This window comes from Phalangium opilio, unplaced genomic scaffold (genome assembly GCF_054372755.1).
Source record: "Phalangium opilio isolate 3A_F unplaced genomic scaffold, DU_Popi_V2 ptg000002l_1, whole genome shotgun sequence".
Classification (NCBI taxonomy): domain Eukaryota; kingdom Metazoa; phylum Arthropoda; class Arachnida; order Opiliones; family Phalangiidae; genus Phalangium; species Phalangium opilio.
Genome location: NW_028324144.1, coordinates 4419185 through 4439760, shown reverse-complemented (window position 1 = coordinate 4439760; position 20576 = coordinate 4419185). Strand labels below are relative to the sequence as shown.

Sequence of the window (20576 nt, the reverse complement as noted above, 5' to 3'; positions counted from 1 at the left end):
TTATTGGATGTAAAATGTCGTCTGATTTACAGTAAATTTGCTATGCTTTGTACACTGCTTTAATATTTCATAAATTTTAACTTAAGAAACATTTCCATATCTGGGTAAATAAGTTTGTAAGTAGTCGTCTTGACTCGGAGAGGTAATATTTTGGTTTTCCCAACTTGTTTTTATTATACAGAGTTTGATCGTGTTATACATAAAGGGGGAGGGAGGTTTATATAAAACAGGCTTTGAGATATAAAAATATATCGTAGAATGCAGTGGGTGGTTTTTTAAAGCCCCTCTCTTACGTATGTACTCTTGTGGTCAGGAGATTTCGATATATTCTTGTTCAAAAGATAAGTTTGCAAAAGAGACAAAGCTAAGGTGGAACGATACATTATGTTGAACTATATAACATTTTGGCAAACTGAGCTTGAAAGATTCAAATAAGTGTTAGAATAAAACCTATTGAAACTATAAGGTATTTTTTTTATTATTTTTTGGCTTCAAGACCTCTATTGTCGATAATGTTAATGCATTTACAGTGTGGATGAGATCACGCCAGACTCACGACGGAAGAAAATGGGTATGCAAAATTGCAGAACTTTGAAACTATTTAAAAATATGTGTAAAATTAAAAATAACAAGAGGTTTGATTTCACCAATAATTAGCGATTATCTAAATGAGTAATTACAGATAATTTAGTTTAAATAACAATTAAGTTAACAACATTTAAGACTATATATGTGGGTTGGTAATTTATTGGTCATAAATTACCGTTTATTTACCAAATATCGCCGTAAATTACTGATTTATATTATACTGTAATTTTATAATGGTAATTTAATCGATAATTATCGTTAATTGCAGTTATTAAAAATTACGGTAATTCCCCATCGCCAAGTTTGAGGCAAACAATTTTTTCATTCAAGCGTATTATTAATTTTATTTAAATTATCTGTATTTAATCTTTTAGATTAATTGTTATTTAATAGTGAAATAAAAGAAATAGTAAGTTATTTTCTAAAAGTTTCATAGGTCTGCAGTTTAGTATACCAATTTCTACGTCACCGGTACGGCGAATCCCAAAACAGTTCTGATCCGAACCACGTTGTTTAAAACCCAACATTTAACCAATAGCGCGGTATAACCGTAACATAAATCGTGACCAACAATTTGGGGGAGCCCCAAAAATTTCAATCACCATTGCAAAAAAGGTAAAAACATTTTTTTTTAAAACCAAAATCATTTCGGGGGAGTATATAGCTAGCTAGCGTACAGTGAAACTCAGTTTTTTGACAAGTTACTAAGTGAACTGTAGTTTTCATCTTTTTTCTAACTTAAAAACGCCAAAAAAATAAGGCGAAATAAGATTCCAGAAGTGTTCTGTGTTCACGAATTTATGAAAAATATTTTAAGTGTTTCTCTGATCTACCCAAGGGGGTGTTACCAGTCCACCACAACTCAAGAGGTCAAAAGGTTATACGCGATACCTATCATTTGATATATTTCAAACGTGAATGCTCCTGGTTTTCGTTTCCAATACAGAGAGATATGTCAAAGTTAAAAAAAGTTAACGGAATGCAGAATGCATTAAGGAATAACTTTAACGCGATTAAGTTGTTTGAAGTTAGCTCGGATTATAAGATTTATAAGTTTAAAAACAACAACTCACTCTCGTGACAGTATCTGCCGCTGTACCCTGGATCACAGACGCAAGTAAAACCGCCATTTGGTTCGCTGATGCATTTTCCGTGGTTACCGCAAACTGTAGTTGTTACCATGTGGTATCTTGAACCTCCTGAAGAGACTGGTACCATACAACTGTCAGTTTCTGTTAAAATAAATAAATAATGATATTTTAAACAACGGTACGTATAAATTAAATCAAGGTGAATGGTATGTCTAAAGTTAAACTTGTAGTTAAAAAAGAGAGAATGGTTGGCTTATATTTGAGAAAGAACGATTGAAGTTTCAATAATCATAGATTAGTGGGTCAGTTTTAAGAGTAAACGACACAGTTGTGACGTCACCCTGTTGCCAAGGTTACGGGGTTAGGAGGAGCTTAAAGAGCAGACGCCACAGCCGTGACGTCACCCTATTGCCAAAGTTACGGAGTTACGCCCTTAAAAAGCAGACGACAAACAACAAAACAGCTTAATATTTGACATTTTCAAGTATTTAAAACCATGAAAATCTAATTGTAATCGAAATTAAATTCTATGTATTTTCACCAGCAAAATCTATTTAATAATCTCATAAAAATTTATTAAAATTCATCTGAATAATGGATATAATTACAAATAAAATTTCCCAAAATAAAACATGACGAATTATGCCTTAAGCATTATTACAAAACTAGATGAAAAAATAAATTTACTACCCTAAAACCTATTCCGGAAATTCTTCTATCAAAGAGCCATGCAACGAAGCAAGTGGGGCTTTTTTAGAGACATCGTAATGTTCGCTAATTACATAGGTAAGACGAATTTTTTTTTCAGTAGCGACTGACTACGACCGAAGAATAAATAGCCCCTGTGGCCTTAAACCTAAAAGCGCGGTGATTTCTCCAACCCAACCTCCGATTTGCGTAACATAAGAACTAGCAGTAAAGCAAAAAAACCATCGGGGTTCACCATCGTCCACCATGAACAACACCACTACACCGTTCCGTTTCCCAGGACAATCCCCTTCCAACGGCAGGTGTCTGATCTTACGGTAGCATCGTTGGGTTTTAGTAATAGAACAGGGAAGAATTGAAATTTTCTAATTTCTGACAAGGACAGTGTCGGTGTAAGTGGATAGCGGAACTGTTGGTTCGTTGGGGTTGTGTGTTCCCGGATTTGATTCTTACGGTGGAGAAGGGAACATTGGATATTACTCGGAACGTCTCATTGAACACGGGGAATGCGTATCAAAGTGTGAGGTAGAGAAAGTTTCACACGTTAGGCTTAACGTACCTCCGTCGGGCCGCTTGCCGAAGAAAAATTATGAAAAAGCTGGAATTGGCAGTGCAGAAGCGGAGAAGATAGAATCTACCTTTATTTAAATAAGATTTCGTCTCGCGAGAAGAAATACATTTGCTAGCTACTCCCAACTAACATCCGACGGAAACTATTAGTCTTGTATCGTTGCAACACCACCAATTAAACACCTGTCAACGCATTGCTAAGACTAACTCTCTGCCATTTCTTAAACCTAGTTCCAAATCTTGATTTTTGCTAAGCCTAATTCAAACTCTCGGTTATTTGTTAAGCCTAATTTAGACACTTTTTAGTTAATTGTCAAGTCTTAATCAAACCCTTGGGTAATCGTTAAGCCTAATTTGAACTATTATGTTGTTGTTAAACCTAACTGCAACTTTTCGTTAATTGTTAAGCCCAATTCAAACTTTTCGTTAATTGTTAAGCCCAATTCAAACACTTTCGTTAATTGTTAAGCCTAATTCAAACTTTTCGTTAATTGTTAAGCCTAATTCAAACTTTTCGTTAATTGTTAAGCCTAATTCAAACTTTTCGTTAATTGTTAAGCCTATTTCATTCGTCTAGAACGTTACGTCACAAACACATCGTTCCTGGGCCCAATGAAAGACAATCGCAAGACAAAAACCAGAAATTTCGACTTAATGAGTTGAAACATACCTGAACAAGGTGGATTGTCGCATTTATTTCTTGGTATGGAGCAATTCTTGCCATGGTAATCGGGCGTACAACCGCAATAATAATCGCTATGCATATTAATACAAGATGCGCCATTCTGGCACGGATCTGGATTGCAAAGGTCAACGTCAATCTAGAGAAATTTAAAATAAAAAGGATACATTTTATGAATAATAATGAAAATAAATCTTTCTCTTATATAATAAATACATCGATACGATCTTTGAAAAACCTTTAAGGTATTACATAGTTAAAAGCTATTGCCTTCTACCCAAAAGGGGAGTGGACGAAACATTCTCTTATGGTCTATGCGTGCTCCGAATTTACTGTATGGCTATAAGTTAAAGAACCCTTTCGCGCCAAAATCGCCTACACGAAAGTAAGTAACGAAAATCCCCGCGTTAACATTAACTCTACCATGAATATTATTCAACGGTAGAGTTGAATAGAAAATACATTGAGTTGAAATTCCATTAAACAACACTATCAGAAGTAAATAAGGGGAAGTACGTAACAAAGGGGTTTCGCGAGGCTTAAACCTTTTACGCGCCTTCCCTGAATCGCGTTTTTGGCGGGAAGTCGCGGATGAATACACTATTTTAGCTTTAGAACCGTGTGGTAGCACGCGTTAAGATATTTCTTTCGGTAACTTGCCTAGATCTCTGATTGGATGAATTCAAAATTTGCGTCACAAACCGTGTTTTTTATGGGAAAGAGACGCCTTACACTAGCTTAAGCTGGAGATACATACTTCCCACTACACTATTTACTTCTGAAATTACATAGTTCATTGAAGAAATTCACGAGAAAACATTGACCCAAGTATACACCGCATCTGATGAAATTAGCGAACGCGTTAATAAACCAAGGCTTAAACTTAACCAAGGCCAAGTGCATGCAGTTCATCGATATCAAACACCCCCTTTCTTTAATTAAACTGACAGTAAGTTAAGAAGACTTCCTACGCCTAATGCTTGACTAAGGTCTAATTGAGAGAGTGTTATGAAGAAAAAAAACCTTTTATAACATCACGTACATAGCAATTATGCTATAGTGACAATCTTCGACTCTCCGTCTACCCAAGGTTTTTTTTATGAACGAAGAATACGTGAAGGGGGTTAGGGTTAACGTTTGAATAAAACGCGTGTTGATATGATTAATACGATTGGTATTTAGCTAACCCAGGACTATAATTACAGCCAATCAAGAATGAAGAGGAAATTTAAAAGACGCTGAGATAATTATCGTCATTAATGTCTTCGTTACACGCGAATCGATAATTCGATAATTTGGGGCAACGATACTTTAAGAGATATCGTGAGAAAGTCATTATTATTATTAAGGGTTGCCACATATTTTTAATTTTAAAATTCCCTAATTTTTCCCGGGTTTTTACTGATATTGCCTGATGAATTTTAATTTTCTACTATTATGTTAAGGTTAAAATGACAAGAACCATGAACTAATAAATATAGTAACCCATTTATTGAAAGGATTTTAAGTACTTACCTCGCACTGGGCTCCTTTGTATCCAACAGGACAAATACACGAGAAACTGGCAACCCTGTCGACGCATTCGCCTCCGTTTAAACACTTTTCCGGATCGCAATCATTGATGTTGGTTTGGCAATGTTGTCCGGTGAATCCAACGTCGCAAACGCAATGGTAACTGTCCACGAGGTCGATGCAAGTTGCGCCGTTTTGACACTGTCCCGTGCAATCATTAATGTTCTGGTCGCAGTTCTTGCCGGCCCAACCTCTCTTGCAATCGCATTCGTAATCACCGTCAGAGTTGCGACAGCCGTCCGCGTTGATGCAGGGACTGTTTTGGCATTCGTCAGCGTCTTTTTGACATCGGTTCCCTTGCCAACCCTTCTTGCAAATACATCGATAGGAATTAACTCGATCTTCGCAAGTACCTCCGTTTAAGCATGGGTTGGAAGCGCATTCGTCTATATCTGAGATTGGAATAATTTATTACTCAATTGTTAAAAAATTATTCTAAGCCTTGGTTTAAAACAATTCTTACTTATTTGACACTTATTTCCCGCCCATCCAGGCCGGCAAGTGCAACTGAAAGTTCCGTTGATCTCGGAACAAGTACCTCCATTCTGGCATGGTAATGTGGCGCAAGGATTGTCCACAACTTCGCAATTGACTCCGGAAAACCCTTCGGCGCAACGACACATGTATTCATCGGGTTGCGTGTTTTCACAAGTACCCGCGTTGAAACATGGTTCGTGAGTGCCGCAGTAATTGAGATCCTGGTCGCAAAGAATACCACCCCAGTTGATATCGCAGATGCATTGCCACGGTGATCCGTTACAGTAACCATGCCGGCAACCCGGGTAAGGCATACATTGATCGCATAGTTCGGATTTCCAACCGGACCGACATCTTAAATAAAATTAAAAATAAAGCAGATAGTTAAGTACAGGTACTATTCCTCAACAACTCCACACACTTGTTAATCTTTCAGTTAATGACAATTTCTAGTGATTAAATTTTAGGTTTAACATCGGAAGCTCAGTATTTATTAAATATTAAAGCTTCCAATAATAAAGTTTTAGTATGACTAGTTTATTAATTAGCCACGAGGTGGCGCTGTATGAAGGGGTTGCAGAGGGGGGTTTAAAAGTTCTGCAATTGAAAAGAAATGCAGTTACATTTCAGTTTTGAACAACTTAAACATTTACAACTAATTTTAAGAGATAGCATAAGTTCATAAGCATGTTCCATAAGTTAGTCACTGGTTACAAACTGGAGCTTGTCATGAAGTGAGTGAGGTAGGTCATAGATTCTCGAAAAGCGACGCCTGGTGAGACGCTGTCAAAGGCTTAGTACAGACTATATGGGACGATGGACTGCAAAAAACAACCGAGTGTAGTCATGCAATTCTCGCTTCCGTCGTTATCGAACTAGCTTGAGCTGTAAGTCTCTCAGTAGCATTACGAAGTATAGTTGGCGTCATACTTATGAAACATATCTCATAAACTTATGATGATACAAAAATACATGAAGGTTTCCGTTCTTTCGGTTAAGAACTAAAATCTTTCTATTTTGTCTGTCCTCTTTTAAGTGGAGTTAAAATAAAAATTAAAATAATGGCGAGACTGAAACATGGAATAATCAAGCTATAGTCACGGCGTATTTCCATAAACGTTTCTTAAGTTTACGCATTTTCTTCGAAACCTCGAGAAAAATCATGCTTCCGAATGTTTATTTGTCACGAAAAACCGCTTATAGCGTAGAAAATACTTAAGTAAAAAAAAATTGTAAAACAAAATAGGAAGCTAATGTTTTTAGCTCGTAATTTATACCAGAGACGTTTTGTTCCAAAAATATTTATCAATGTTCTTATTTTTCATGAATAATTCTTCGGGGTAATTTTTGAGGTAGTAACTTTTTTAAACATTTCTTGTCGTCTGAGTTAAGTATAATAATATAAACAGTTTGGTTCCCGTGAGAAACAAATATACGATAATACAGAAAAAGTTGCCCAAAAAAAACGAGAATTTGTTTCGAAAAAATAAAGAAATCTTGAGGTCGACAACTATTCTAATTGAAACCAAACCATGTTTGGAATAAAGTTTTCTTAAATAAACCATAGCTTCATGCTCACGATTGACCTACTGATCTTTAGGGTTATTCCGCGGTGTTTCGTTGTATACTGGAGCTATGTTTTAAATGTTTCAGTAGCTTAATAAAAGCCAAAGGCAGAAATTTCAAAACGTCGTAATCGTAAATATAAAACATGTTGCCTTAAGCTTAATTCGATTAATTAAAAATTTCTCAGTGGACAAAGACTAGAAAAAGTAAATGATAAGAGAACAAAATGGAACGACTGAAGGGCCAGATATTAAAATTCCAATCGATACTTTCAAGCCTTTGTTTGATAACAGTTTAGAATATTATCACTTGATTTAATTATATCCATAAGATTCAAAGACAAGTCCCATAAGAGATTTTGTTCCTTTTCAGATGATAAAATAGGCTTATAAACTTGAAGAAACTTCTTCCTGGTATATTGATTGCCAAGACTTAAGCTTTTCCTTCTCTGATTGGCTGAAACTTCAACCAATGAGACCCATCAGATGAATTTGCGGGAAATACAGAGCAAAAACAATCGAACACATTTTCAAACTGTTAAGCCTATTTTTGCCAACTTTTAAATGAATAATTGGGTTAGTTTTATTATTTATTAACCCACTCTAAATCGAACAAATCATCTTAATTGTTTCTACGATTCACGCTCCCTTTAAAAAATCAATATTACCACCTAATGACCTCCGACCTCTGTAGTAGCTAACCTACGTGCCAAGGGTTGTTATAGAGAAATAATTTAAACTAATATAGTTGTTAAAATTAGGGTGTATATCACCCAAGCAACCAACTAACCACACTCTAAACACCAATTTAAGTGACTGCATGCTGCACCCCCTTCTAAAATATCTGAACCGATTACAAAAACGGCAGTCAAAAAAAGGCAGCTATGCCAACCTAGAAACAAGTAGAAACTAAACATTCCGGGTTAGATACTAAGATAGCGATGTCTACCTACCAATACACCACCACCGGTCCGCGAGAAGCTGGTTTTTAAAGCGGTGTAGGGGGATCTTTTAAAAATTAAGAGGTTGAAAGGTGATGTTGGTATATATAAGTTATTTCTTTTTTTATTTTTCCTTCAAAAAAAAGCCGCTTTCTAGGTAATTGCTAAGTTTTTTCTCGACTACGGTTTAGGATTTCCTTACTAGAGATCATCTAATACATTAAAGAATCAAACATATTTCAACCCAACAAGTGGGTCAAGTTTAGTTCAACATTTCTTTTGAACGGGGGTCTACGTCCCAGATAGGTATAGTCAGGTGTTATTCGAGCTATGGCCCAACCTTTAACCTACTTTATAAATATCTCTTTACCTTATAAGTCACTAAAAGAATTCAATACATTATAAGTTAAACAGGATACGCGTTAAGACTTGGCTTTGATGACTTTCCATTATGGTACGGACGCAATGGCAGCGTGAGAACCTAACTAGGTACAAACATACGATCGTAAAAAGTTTGTCAGAGTTACTTTGGACAATTACCAAAGGTAGGTCGTTTAACTAACGCCCCATTCAATCAATCTCAGGTGACATTGATCAACATTATAAACATGATATCGATAAGGAATGTTAAGACATTTCCGACTTCTTAAGATCTTTTTTCTTCATCGCCTTAAACTAAGAAATCGTGAGCTTTTTAAATACTGTTAAATCATTCTACAGCTACTAACAATGGGTGGAGATCTTTATAAAGAACGTGTAACTCAGTTTGAACGGGGGGGGGGTACGCTTTCTGTGGATTCAGTAAAAGCGTTGTAAGTAGCGTTGAAATAAGAAGTATGACAACCTACCCATGCTGTAATGCTCAATTTCTTGCCATGTTATATTGTACATAGTTTTCAGACTAGGAGCATTGATAACATTTACACCAGAAGGTCAAGCTACTTGGAGGTCAAAGTGCAGTGGCAAATAGCCTCGAATCCAGGTGTAAATGGTATCAATCCTTCTAGTCTGAAAACTATGTAAAGATAACACACCTCCATTTAAGGGGGCTTGACAAGAACTATATTTTGAAGTAGTAGTGTTACTATTTAGTGTCATTAGTGGAGGAGTGCTTTGTTCAGTGCCACGTGACTGTAAGCGTGGGTAGATTCAATGGAAATATCGCTACGAAATTCACGCATGCCCAGTAGAGTTCTCTATTTGAGGGAAGATAAGCCCCTACATTACAACACATTCGTTGTCATACTTCTTGATGATGTGTTACTTAGAGTAAACGTTAAAACCATGGGTGTCAATAATGTAACGTCAATTTGATCGATTTAAACGCGATTTATAAACGGAACGATCAGGGCGATTCTGATCACGATTAACTAGAGGGGGTTTTAAATACTTAAACGTTTTGTGTCAGCTCATGAACATATATTCCGTTCTTAAAAAACTTGTACCATACAAGTTTTAACGGTGCATTCACCCTTTTTGATAACCTCTCATATACGTTACGGTAAGTCTTTCAACACCGTCCGGTTTATGCTCAGATACAACAAGATTTTTGTCTGTTAAAACATTCTTCATGGTATTGTAAATATAAAAAGGTTTTTTTTTTTTTCAATTTTCCGATGGACAGTCACGGTCCATTTCAAACCATAATGGAACTTAACAAGTCAAGTGCCAATCTCCGTTCATTTCCATTACAAGAATAAACTGTTAAGCCTTGGTCCTAACAAAAACCAATTTCCGTACATACATTTCTACAAAAACTGTTTGAAAATTTTAAGCCTTGGTCCTAACAAAGGCCAACTTCCGTACACATTGCTACAAAAAGAGTTTGAAAATTTTAAGCCTTGGTCATAACAACAACGAATCATTGTTTGTATCGTAAGATGACCTTTCCGTAACCCTAACTGAACACCATAGATGGTTGAACCCTTGCCACCCTCCGTTCATAAACCATAAATCTTTTTATTAATATTCAATATTCTAAGTGTACATTTCCTATACAAAAAATATTCACTGTCTACAATAGTTGGTATTCTCACATATTTAAATCCTTGAGTAACGTTCTGAATACCTTATCCAAACGCACCGCTACAATTTTAGCATATCGACCTTTAACCTGATGGTAATAGACCATAGGTTGAAATCTTTAAAAAAAAGTACAACACTAGATCTAAGTGTTAAGATAACGTGTCCTGAGGAATGGATTTAACAACTCTTCATAGCATGGGAAACGAACTTCACCATCCAGAGTTTTTAATCTAATGCGAGGTCATTTCTACAGCCAAAGAAACTGATTGCTTGAAAAAAAGTTGAATGGGAGAAAGAAAAAAGAGGTTGTGGTATAGCCGAGGTTTAGGGTCATTTACTATACATTGGGGTTGGATTCGGGCTTCCTTTCCAGGTAGGTAGCGGAAATCCACGCATCCTATAACCATGCAAGTGAATTCGAAATCGTCTTACGTAAAAAAGCCATCGTAATGAATAGAAAAGAGAAACGTCTACCAGAGAGTTGCCATTGGGAAATTTTTGTAAAATAGAAAAACGTGTTTAGACTAGTCCCTTGCACGTCTGCCACGGAGAACTCGGGGTAAAAATGTTACTAGTGAATTATCGGCTTCGTCAAGGCCCGGTGTAAGTGATTCAATTTAGAATCAGCGGGGAGCGATAACTTTGAAAGACTCCTTGCCACGAAAAAACCATAGTAGTTTCTTTGCAGTTCTACCAATTCAACTACACCTTGTCCCAACAACGCCCTATGTGTTATGGTGCATGGTATTCGACATTCAGTGAGATTTAACTAATAGCTATAAAGAATCGGGTCTTTTTTGACCAGTGTTTATGTTTACTACATGAAGCAACTCTTTGATGGTGAAAGGATCTATCATTTTCTCTGTACAGTCAACCATAACTTTGCAATATTTGCTAGGCAGAGAGAGGAAGGTCCAGTATCGTTTGAATATGACCTTCATAAGATTTGTTCCTTAAGTTTATCACTGGTTACTGAGAGCTTATCTTGAAGTGGCGTAGGTCATAGATTCTAGTAAAGCGACGCCTGGTGAGGCGCAATCAAAGGCTTAGGACAGACTAAATAGGAAGATGGACTGCAAAATTGACCGACTGTAGTCAATTCTCGCTTGTCGTTCTCGAACTAGCTCTCAGTAAGTCTATAGCATAAAGAAGTTTAGGTAGTGTCATACCTTTAAAACTTATGATTTAACTGATACTGTCCAAAATGGTTTACGATCTGCACAAGGGATGCATGATATTTAACTTAAATTCACAACCATCTTGGAAAATGGTGGCCAGATAAATTAACCGAACCGTTCTCAAGATACAAGAAGTTTTCGAAAGGGTAATACCAGGTTCCGTTACTCCATGCTCCATCACTAACTTTAACCTAACCCTGGTTTTCATAACTTCACACTGACACCCATCAGCAAACTGAACAGATATACTGTTAACTTTTAAATACCTTTTTCTTCAGTCACAGTGCACCACCCCACAAACACAGATATAAATAAATTTCCCGGTCGCCTCAAATAAAGAAAGAACCACCCCGAAATCGTTTTGCTTGAAAGCGCAAGTATATTTACGCTTTTCAAAGTACCTAATAGATTTTTTATAGTTGCTCAGTAAGCGCGGAGAACTAAATAACAGAGAACTTTTCTTTTCTTGAAGAAAGAAAAAGAAGAACGAGAATTTAATTTGTAGCTAAGGCATTATAAAGCCATTTAGCGCGCGTATTGGATGGATATCTATCCGATTCGAGGTCTTCATTAAAACGGAACCATCAGACCGATTAAAGAACTTCAAAGAAGTAAGTCTCGCGACTCAAGAACGGTGAGTTTTTAGGGGAATACTTAAATATCACTTAATTCCCTTCTTCGTGCCTAGCTTTAAACAGTGTACTTTGAAATTAAATAATTTTGATTGACCTTGATATCATCATAAGTTTATATGATATGTTCCATAAGGATGACACTAACTATACTTCGTAATGCTACTTAGAGACTTACAGCTCGAGCTAGTTCTAGCAGAACGACAAGCGAGAATTGAAGTCCTACACTCGGTGGTTAATTTTGCATGACTTCCATCTAGGTCCTATTTAGTCTTCATTACTAAGCCTTTGACAGCGCCTCACCAGGCGTCTTCGCTATACCCTGAATCTATGACCTATGTCACTTCATGACAAGCTATCATTAACCATTAACAAACTTATGGAACATATCTTATGAACTTACGATGTCATGGTTAGAAAAAACCCAGCCTATGCACCGGGTTTTATTGGGTTTCAACTCTGCCAGTTTCCCCATCCTCTACAGGGTTTGTAATTATGATTGTTGACTTACAAGCATTCTCCGGGTTTGTTACAGAATCCGTGAATGGGATGGCATCCCGGTTTGCAGATGGCCGTTTCGCAATTGGGACCACTCCATCCGGGAACGCAGACTTTGTCACCGTGTTCGTTGCAAGTATAATGTCCGAAGCGATCGTCTCGTGGTCGGCAAAATTTGGCGCATGTCGTGTTGTAATGATGTAAGTCGCACATGACCCTGATACGGTAACTGATCTTGGCTGCTTGACCAGTATGTAATAGAGTATGCCAGTCGGCCGATGGAACAATTATACCGGAGTATAAATGCCTTTCTATTACTCCGTCTTTAACTAAAACAGAATTAAAATAAAATACAAATTAATTGAAAGAAATTATATTAAATTAGTAGTAATATTCTTAATTAGTGTCGACATAAAACTAATGGGGAAGTTCTCATTAATGACTCTAATTAACATTCATTTAAAACTAATTAATCATCATTCACACGATAAAACATTTTGACTCGAATCATTCAACTTGAGACTCTGTCAAAAGGTACAACAATTTGACTCAAAACCGTTAACTTAAGCTTTTACAATAAAAGTTCAAAAAATTTTGGCTTAAAATTATAATGGGTAAGTTTACTTAATATCAATTTAAAATTAATGGACAGTTTACATTAATGACTCTTACTAACAATAATTAAAACCAAACTGTTAAATTAGGCCTCTAAAATAAAAATTTAACTCCATTCAACTTTTAAATTCAACTCATCTATTCCAGCTCCTTCACCTTAACCCTCTTTCAGACTACAAAACTATTAAACTCAACTCCTTCAATATAACAAATTCACTCAATTAATTGACTCAAATCGAATTCACCCCAACTGAGTAACAAAAAAATTTTAAAAACCTGGACCACATTCCACAATATAGAGAGACATTAAATTCACTCATGCAATCAATGTCTCTGCAAAAAAAATTATCACCCAAAGAATTCAACATTTTAGATCTTTTTCCCTTGAAAATCAATTATTACCAAATTTCTTCTAAGAAACGGTATATTTAATTCATCGCAATTCAACAGAATTAAATTAATGTTAATAACCCTCCATTAAAAAGGAGAAAAACCGTTCCGTTAATCGTCAATTCGTGACAATCTAAAATTTTCCGCACTTTCAAATAAAGCTATACTAAAGGTTGAGGGGCAAGAAAGGGAGCCCGCGACTTTCACCTTTCATGTTCACTCGAGCTTAAAATCTAGGGAGGGGTTCTTAATTACTTTTAATATTGCGAAAACGATGAATCTGATTGACGACGCTACAGATCGTTCCGCTTGCAAGGATCCTCTTAAAAATACTTAAAATATCATCAAAATATCTTTTTCATATTTTTTTAAATTACTTAGAACTGTCTATAACAGGATACGAAAAAATAATTCACCTGCTTCTAAACTCTTAACAATTCAAGGATGGTATTTAAGTTAATATTGATAATGGTAACAAATCTGTCGTTTCCGGAATGGTTATCGTAGGAGTGTGTCCGGTGTCACACGCGTCTTCTTTGTTATCCGACAATGTGGGATAATTAATATAAAAAGGTCCCTAATTAACTGTTTAAGTACTTAAAGGTGTATTGAAATGTTGTGGGAAAAAGTTAGAGATTTGAATCTAACATTGATTGTTAAGCCTAATCATGAATGAGGTTAGAACTAAACCTATTTGATACTTGAAGTAACGAGGATGAATTAGGCTTAACTATCTATGGTGTATTAGAGTTAATTATTTAATGAATCTAAGCCTAATCAAGAGGTAATAACAAGAGCTAAGCCTTTTTGAAAGTAACGAGGATTAATTAGGCTTAACTACCTATGGTGTATTAGGGTTAATTTTTTAATGAAGCTAAGCCTAAACAAGAGCCAAGCCTATCTGAAAGAAATGAGGATGAATTATTCTTAACTACCTATAGTATATTAGGGTTAATTAATTAATGATGCTAAGCCTAATCAAGAGGTTAGTGGGGCATAATAACATGACATAAACCTAATCATGAGATTAACGAGTGTTAATTACATGAGCTAAGCCTAGTTATGAGATTAGTGAGTCTTATTTATTTAAAAGTAACGAGGATGAATTAGGCTTAACGATGATTATCCTTTTGTTTGCAATTCTAGTTTAGTTTATAAGGGATTAGTCTCAAAGATCCTGAGTGCCAAAAATATTCTAATAATCAGGCAGCTCAGGCTTAACATAAATTAAATTTTGACAATACCTTACATAATCCCTTTAAAATATTCCTATTATACTTTAAGACACTAACGAAAACATTAACAAAAACACCCACAACTCCCATAAGAAGCCAGTAGCTAGCAGCGACAAGCCATCTGGTAAATATAAAAACAAATCACAGTGTAAAAAAAATCTCCGCATCATAGCTTTCTTTTTTTTTTTTTGAAAATCAAAATACATTTTTTTCTTTCCGATCAGTTGCAATCGTTTAATGAGTGTACCGAGGCGTCGTATCGCACGCGTTAAATCTTTCCAACAATATTTTAAACGGGTATTGCGAGGGAGTTGGTAAAATTATTTAACGCTCTATCTGCGAAGGATGTCTCCTTGTCTCCCTAAGTACCAAGTGCAAGGTTTCAATCATGCAGTTACTATATCTTCCTCTAACGACAACTGAAAATTAGTTGGTTGGTTAATTTATTCGTTTATGCCTATTATGACACTGACCTAATTATAAAATGTTAACCATCAAGTCAAGTCAAGTGTATAGAGACCGGCAGAAGTTTGGGGTTACGTGTGAAAGTGGAGATGAGAGGAACTACGCTCCTTGTTACGGTGCATTTACATAACTGAAATTGTTTTAACATATATATAGTTTGTTAGTATATAGTAACTAACGGAATATAAATTTAATATTTAATATAGTTCTAACTAAGTCTTTAATGAGACACTTTTTTATAAAAGCGTTATTTCATACGCCAATTAATTTTATTTTTAGTTAGGGTTGTTTCAGGATTAAAATGATGAATGATATTAATTAGCTGAAACGGTTACAACCGCAGATTCTAGGCTAGCTTTTCCATCTTGCGCAAGCCCACTTTTTAAAAATACAGCCAGTCTCGAATTTTTCAAAAATAGTCCAGATATCAAGGGTTTCCGCTTAATTTTTAAGATATAGCCCAAATAATTCAAGGTTCTTGCCTAATATTTAATTTATAGCCCAAATAATTCAAGGGTCTTGCCTGGTATTTAATTTATAGCCCAAATAATTCAAGGGTCTTGCCTGATATTTAATTTATAGCCCAAATAGTTCAAGGGTCTTGCCTGATATTTAATTTATAGCCCAAATAGTTCAAGGGTCTTGCCTGATATTTAATTTATAGCCCAAATAGTTCAAGGGTCTTGCCTGATATTTAATTTATAGCCCAAATAATTCCAGGGTATAGCCCAATATTTAGTCTATAGCCCATAAAAATCAAAGTCCAAGCCCAATATTTAGTCTATACGCAGAAGAAAGGCTATACATATATATTATCGACATTTTCACCTCCTTATCCAATAATCATTAAAGTCGTTATTATAAATTAAATATTACACCCATGGGCTCTATAGTAACCTTTAAAAACCCACAGCGATTATATAAATATTAAACATCATCTCGTTTGGAATAATATTTCTGAATGAATGAAAAATGAAAATCCGTGGGAAATTTTTTCACTCACTCATTCATTCAAAAAAGTATTTCTATGACTAGTAATTGTAATGGCGCATCTCCACGGGGAGATGAAATCCAATCCAGTTTTTTTAAAGGTATCAATTAATTTCGCAAAAAAAAAGTTTTCTTAATTCATAAAAATTTTCACTATTAAGAAAAGGAAATGAGATACGGGTAATTTAGCAAGTCCGGCGGCTTCCCCTTAAAATCTAAAAAAGATGAACTAACAGAGAACGACGTAACGTCTCTCATCTCATCTCATCTCATCCCTTTTACACATATTCGAATTATATACATCTAATTATTTCATAAAATAAAATCCAGTTTTTACTAGCTACAATTTCAAAGATTTGATATTACAACTCTAGAAATAAATTAACTCTAGAAGTTTGATTGTTAGAATATTAATTATTTGTATATCCAAAACAGGAATGTTTTATGGAAGATCCCTTAATTTAAGTCCCATTGTCTTTGAGCTTCTTACTTAAACTTAAGGGGTCATCCCTAAAACACTCCAAATATAACTTAAAACGCTAGCTCAGACGGCAAAATGGAGATAGAAGTAACATTTTCAACTCAAAATTGATTTCTCAAAAGAACATCCCCCTTAATTTTTGACAGATTTTTTAGTAACACGTGAGAGGCTAATTAAGAAAGCTTAGAGCTCTACCATCTTGAAAAATGGCGGAGAGATAAGTTACAAAACTTTTATAACGTACTGCTTCGTAAGGGTTCTAAGACCATTTTCGCAACAATCAAAATCAACAAAGTTTGATTGACTGTTTGCTGTTTATAAATGCTTAAAAAGAAACACCCATAATATTTAATAATATAACAACTTCAATTTAATTTACTTCCGATATCCAAGGAAGACGATCTTGTTTTACGAATGTTTACAAGCCATATACGATATATTGTAGCATATCACATCAAGATGGTCATTAAAAATGATTTCCCATTATTTTAACCCCCCCCCCCCCTTTTTACATTTTCTTGGCGTTAAGAAACGTCTTTAATAACCCCCTTAGAGCAAGCTTTAAAGAGAATATCATTAAGAGTTGGGTCTTGATACGATGAGACCGGTAACACCGCGGCCATTTTAACGATCACATCGTAAACTTTCATACGATAACGTAACAATTTTCTTAGACGACATGATCAGTGAGAGAGCCTCAATGTAAAAATAAACCTGCCTGTCATTTTTAGCCAAGGGTTAGGTTATATAGAATGAGGCCCAAGCTGGATTTATAGATTGGAGGCATAAATAAAACGTTTACAAAAATAAATACACAACTAGTTCTAGATTCTTGAGAGAAAAGAGACCTGCTCGAGGAGTTCATCTCGAGGATGGAGAAGAAGATGAAGAAGAGGATGAAGGATTCTAAGAGGCTGAGGGAGGATCAGAATGGGATGAGAATCATGCGGATTACGTCACGATCTCGTGAAATTCTCGGGATATAAAGGTTTAATTTCTCAGTGTCGGAGTTAACTTTGCAATTGATCGAGTTTGTTTTTGATATCGCTGACTGTACAAACCTGGTGAAACTTGATATGTGAGGGAAATAAATTTTTGTTGACTATAATTCAGGGAAATTTATATTTTTTTTAGTAAAATTCAAGGAAAACTCATGAAAATTTACAATTTTTTGTAAAATTCAGGGCAAACTCATGAAAATTTACAATTTTTTTTAAATTCAGGGAAAATTCATGAATATTTACAATTATTTTGTAAAATTCAGGGAAAATTCATGAATATTTACAATTATTTTGTAAAATTCAGGGAAAATTCATGAATATTTACAATTATTTTGTAAAATTCAGGGAAAATTCATGAATATTTACAATTATTTTGTAAAATTCAGGGAAAATTCATGAATATTTACAATTATTTTGTAAAATTCAGGGAAAATTCATGCAAATTTACAATTTTTTGTAAAATTCAGGCAAAATTCATGAATATTTACAATTATTTTGTAAAATTCAGGGAAAACTCATGAAAATTTACAATTTGTTTGTAAAATTCAGGGAAAACTCGTGAAAATTTGCATTTTTTTAGTAAAACTCACTAATAATTATAATTTTCCCTAAAATTCAGGAAAAATTCAGAAAAATTCATAAGTCTTAACAAAATTTAGGAAAACTCAATTTCAGCTTTAATTCCAGTTTCCTCTATCAGCAAAAATGGGTGCCATGTTGAAAAGAAAAGGTAACCAAAACGTTACGATAACTTCAAGTACAAGTATCTCTAGACAAGCAAAGCCAGGAACCGTTTCTATATATATAAAAGTCAGGCTATAAATGCCAAGATAAATTAGTTTCGCTAGAAAAGACCCATTAGATTAAGGGGCAAGAAAAATAAAATAAAACTAAAAACCCAAAACTCGAAATTTATATATTTTCACCAATTTAAGTTAAGGTCCTTCTTGGTGGGCGATAATATTTCACCGCGCCATCTTTAAAAAATCGCCTCGAGGGAAAATCGGTATTCTATTTGGACAACTCCATTGAATGATTTCTTGGTCAACAATTCAATATACTTAACCTAAACTACACTACACTACAATCCAGTTCTAATTTAAATTGTACCCAAGGCTATAAATAAATAAATTTTTACATCACGACTCTAAATACAGGGGCGTTATAAAAAGGGCATGGAAGTACAGTGAGAGATTTTGAGTCTAAAATGTTCTATGACATTTTGCAATGAAAAAGTTATGATTAGTGTCTTATTAGTATTTTCTTTTAACTGCTTACTTAAGGACCGAAGTACAATGAGCGATTTTGAGTCGAAAATGTAACTTCTATGACATTTTGACCTATTGGACATCATAACAAGAGTGTTTTACGGATGACCCCTTAATTATAATAGCATTGTCTTTCAATTGATTTCTTAAATTTTAGGGGACATCCATAAAACTGTAATTGTAACTCTAAACTTAACGGTGGTATTTAGAGCACATATCATAGAACATTTTCAACTCTAGATTGATTTCCAATTAAATTACCATTGTCTTTGCTTATTTAAATTTCAGGGGACGTCCGTAAAACTCTAATTATAACTCTAAACCATGGTATTTAGATCAAAATATCATATAAGTTACATTTTCGACTCAAAATTAATTTCACATTGAACCCACTGGTATTTTGGTCCAACCACCCTATTTTGGGAACACCCTGTATACTTAAAACAAGTGTACGATGTGTTCTTTTGAGTGTGGGAGTATATTATAATTAAGTTTTTGATGGAGTTTAAAAAGAAAAACGGATATTTAATATTCTGGGAAAGTTTTGAACCCCGGCTGGTTGCGGGTTTTGTGTAAAATTGACTTCTAGCTGTAAACAGGATTATCCCAAACGAGTGAGCTAGCTTTTTCTTTTTTAAATCCTTTTGAAAAACTGGCGTTTATATTCAAAGGTAAAGTAAACTGTATTTCTTATACATTCGTTATTATCAGTAGCTAGGCCTAGGCCTATTTTTGACCATTACAAATTCCAACAGAACAGATTGAATGGAAAGAGGGTTGGTTGTTTTTCTTTATTTTCAAATGCTATAACGCAACAAGTGCACGAGGCACCTGTAGACCAACCTAATTCTAACCATCCAGAAGGTGGTGTTAGTGGTATTTTTTGACTTTTGGCAGGTACCGAAAAGAAAACCCCCAAAAGACCAAGGGTTATCTTCTTGTAGAAGATGATGCTGAACTATAAATGAAGGCGGCTTCCAAAACAATCGCGCGCATGCTCACAATATACACAGCGTTGCAGAGATCAGAGCAACATTTATATTATCTGGAAATCGCCGTACTGCCGACGGAGAAAGTCGATATCAATAAATGCAGACCCACTGAATTTTCGTGTTTTATGTAATTACTCATTAAGGTAAATGAAAATTGATAACTAGTAGTTAAATAGATATATAACTAATTTTACACCCTCTGGAATTTAGTATACCTATTTACTTCGTCATCAGTACGGCGATAACTAAACAAAATGTTTTGGTCCGATCTTCACCACACTGTATCCCATCCAGGATAAAGCATGCAGGTAGGCAGGTAGAAAAAAAAACGGTAGCGGTTATTCTCGGTCTTGTTAAAGAAAATACTTGGTCTTTAATGGTTATTTTTACTGGTTATGTGTTGACCCCCCTTATTTTGGGCTGTGGATAAAGACAGCCACACGCTCTCTCTCCCGTTCATCGTGATCTTTAATCTAGCCCCCTCATCGACCTCCCTAAGATTTTTTAGCTCCTTCTTCAGGAGTCCATTTCAAACTGAAGTTTCTACGAAGACCAAGAGGTTAGTTTCAGTAAGTTTGAAAGCGAGATGTTTGAAGTAAGAAAGACTCTAAA

The 20576-nt window shown here is 35.0% G+C and overlaps 1 protein-coding gene across 1 annotated transcript in view; it reads right to left on the bottom strand.

The window, feature by feature from the left end:
- The window catches only part of LOC149718387 (protein jagged-1-like), a 94497-nt gene that overhangs the window by 13481 nt on the left and 60440 nt on the right, over positions 1–20576 (bottom strand). Inside the window, exons 3-7 of the mRNA XM_089843944.1 lie at positions 12541–12856; positions 5675–6042; positions 5155–5603; positions 3628–3778; positions 1662–1820 (exon numbers count right to left, since the gene is read on the bottom strand). Of these exons, the coding sequence (XP_089700070.1) occupies positions 1662–1820; positions 3628–3778; positions 5155–5603; positions 5675–6042; positions 12541–12856 (1443 nt within the window). The remainder of the gene's footprint in view (positions 1–1661; positions 1821–3627; positions 3779–5154; positions 5604–5674; positions 6043–12540; positions 12857–20576) is intronic.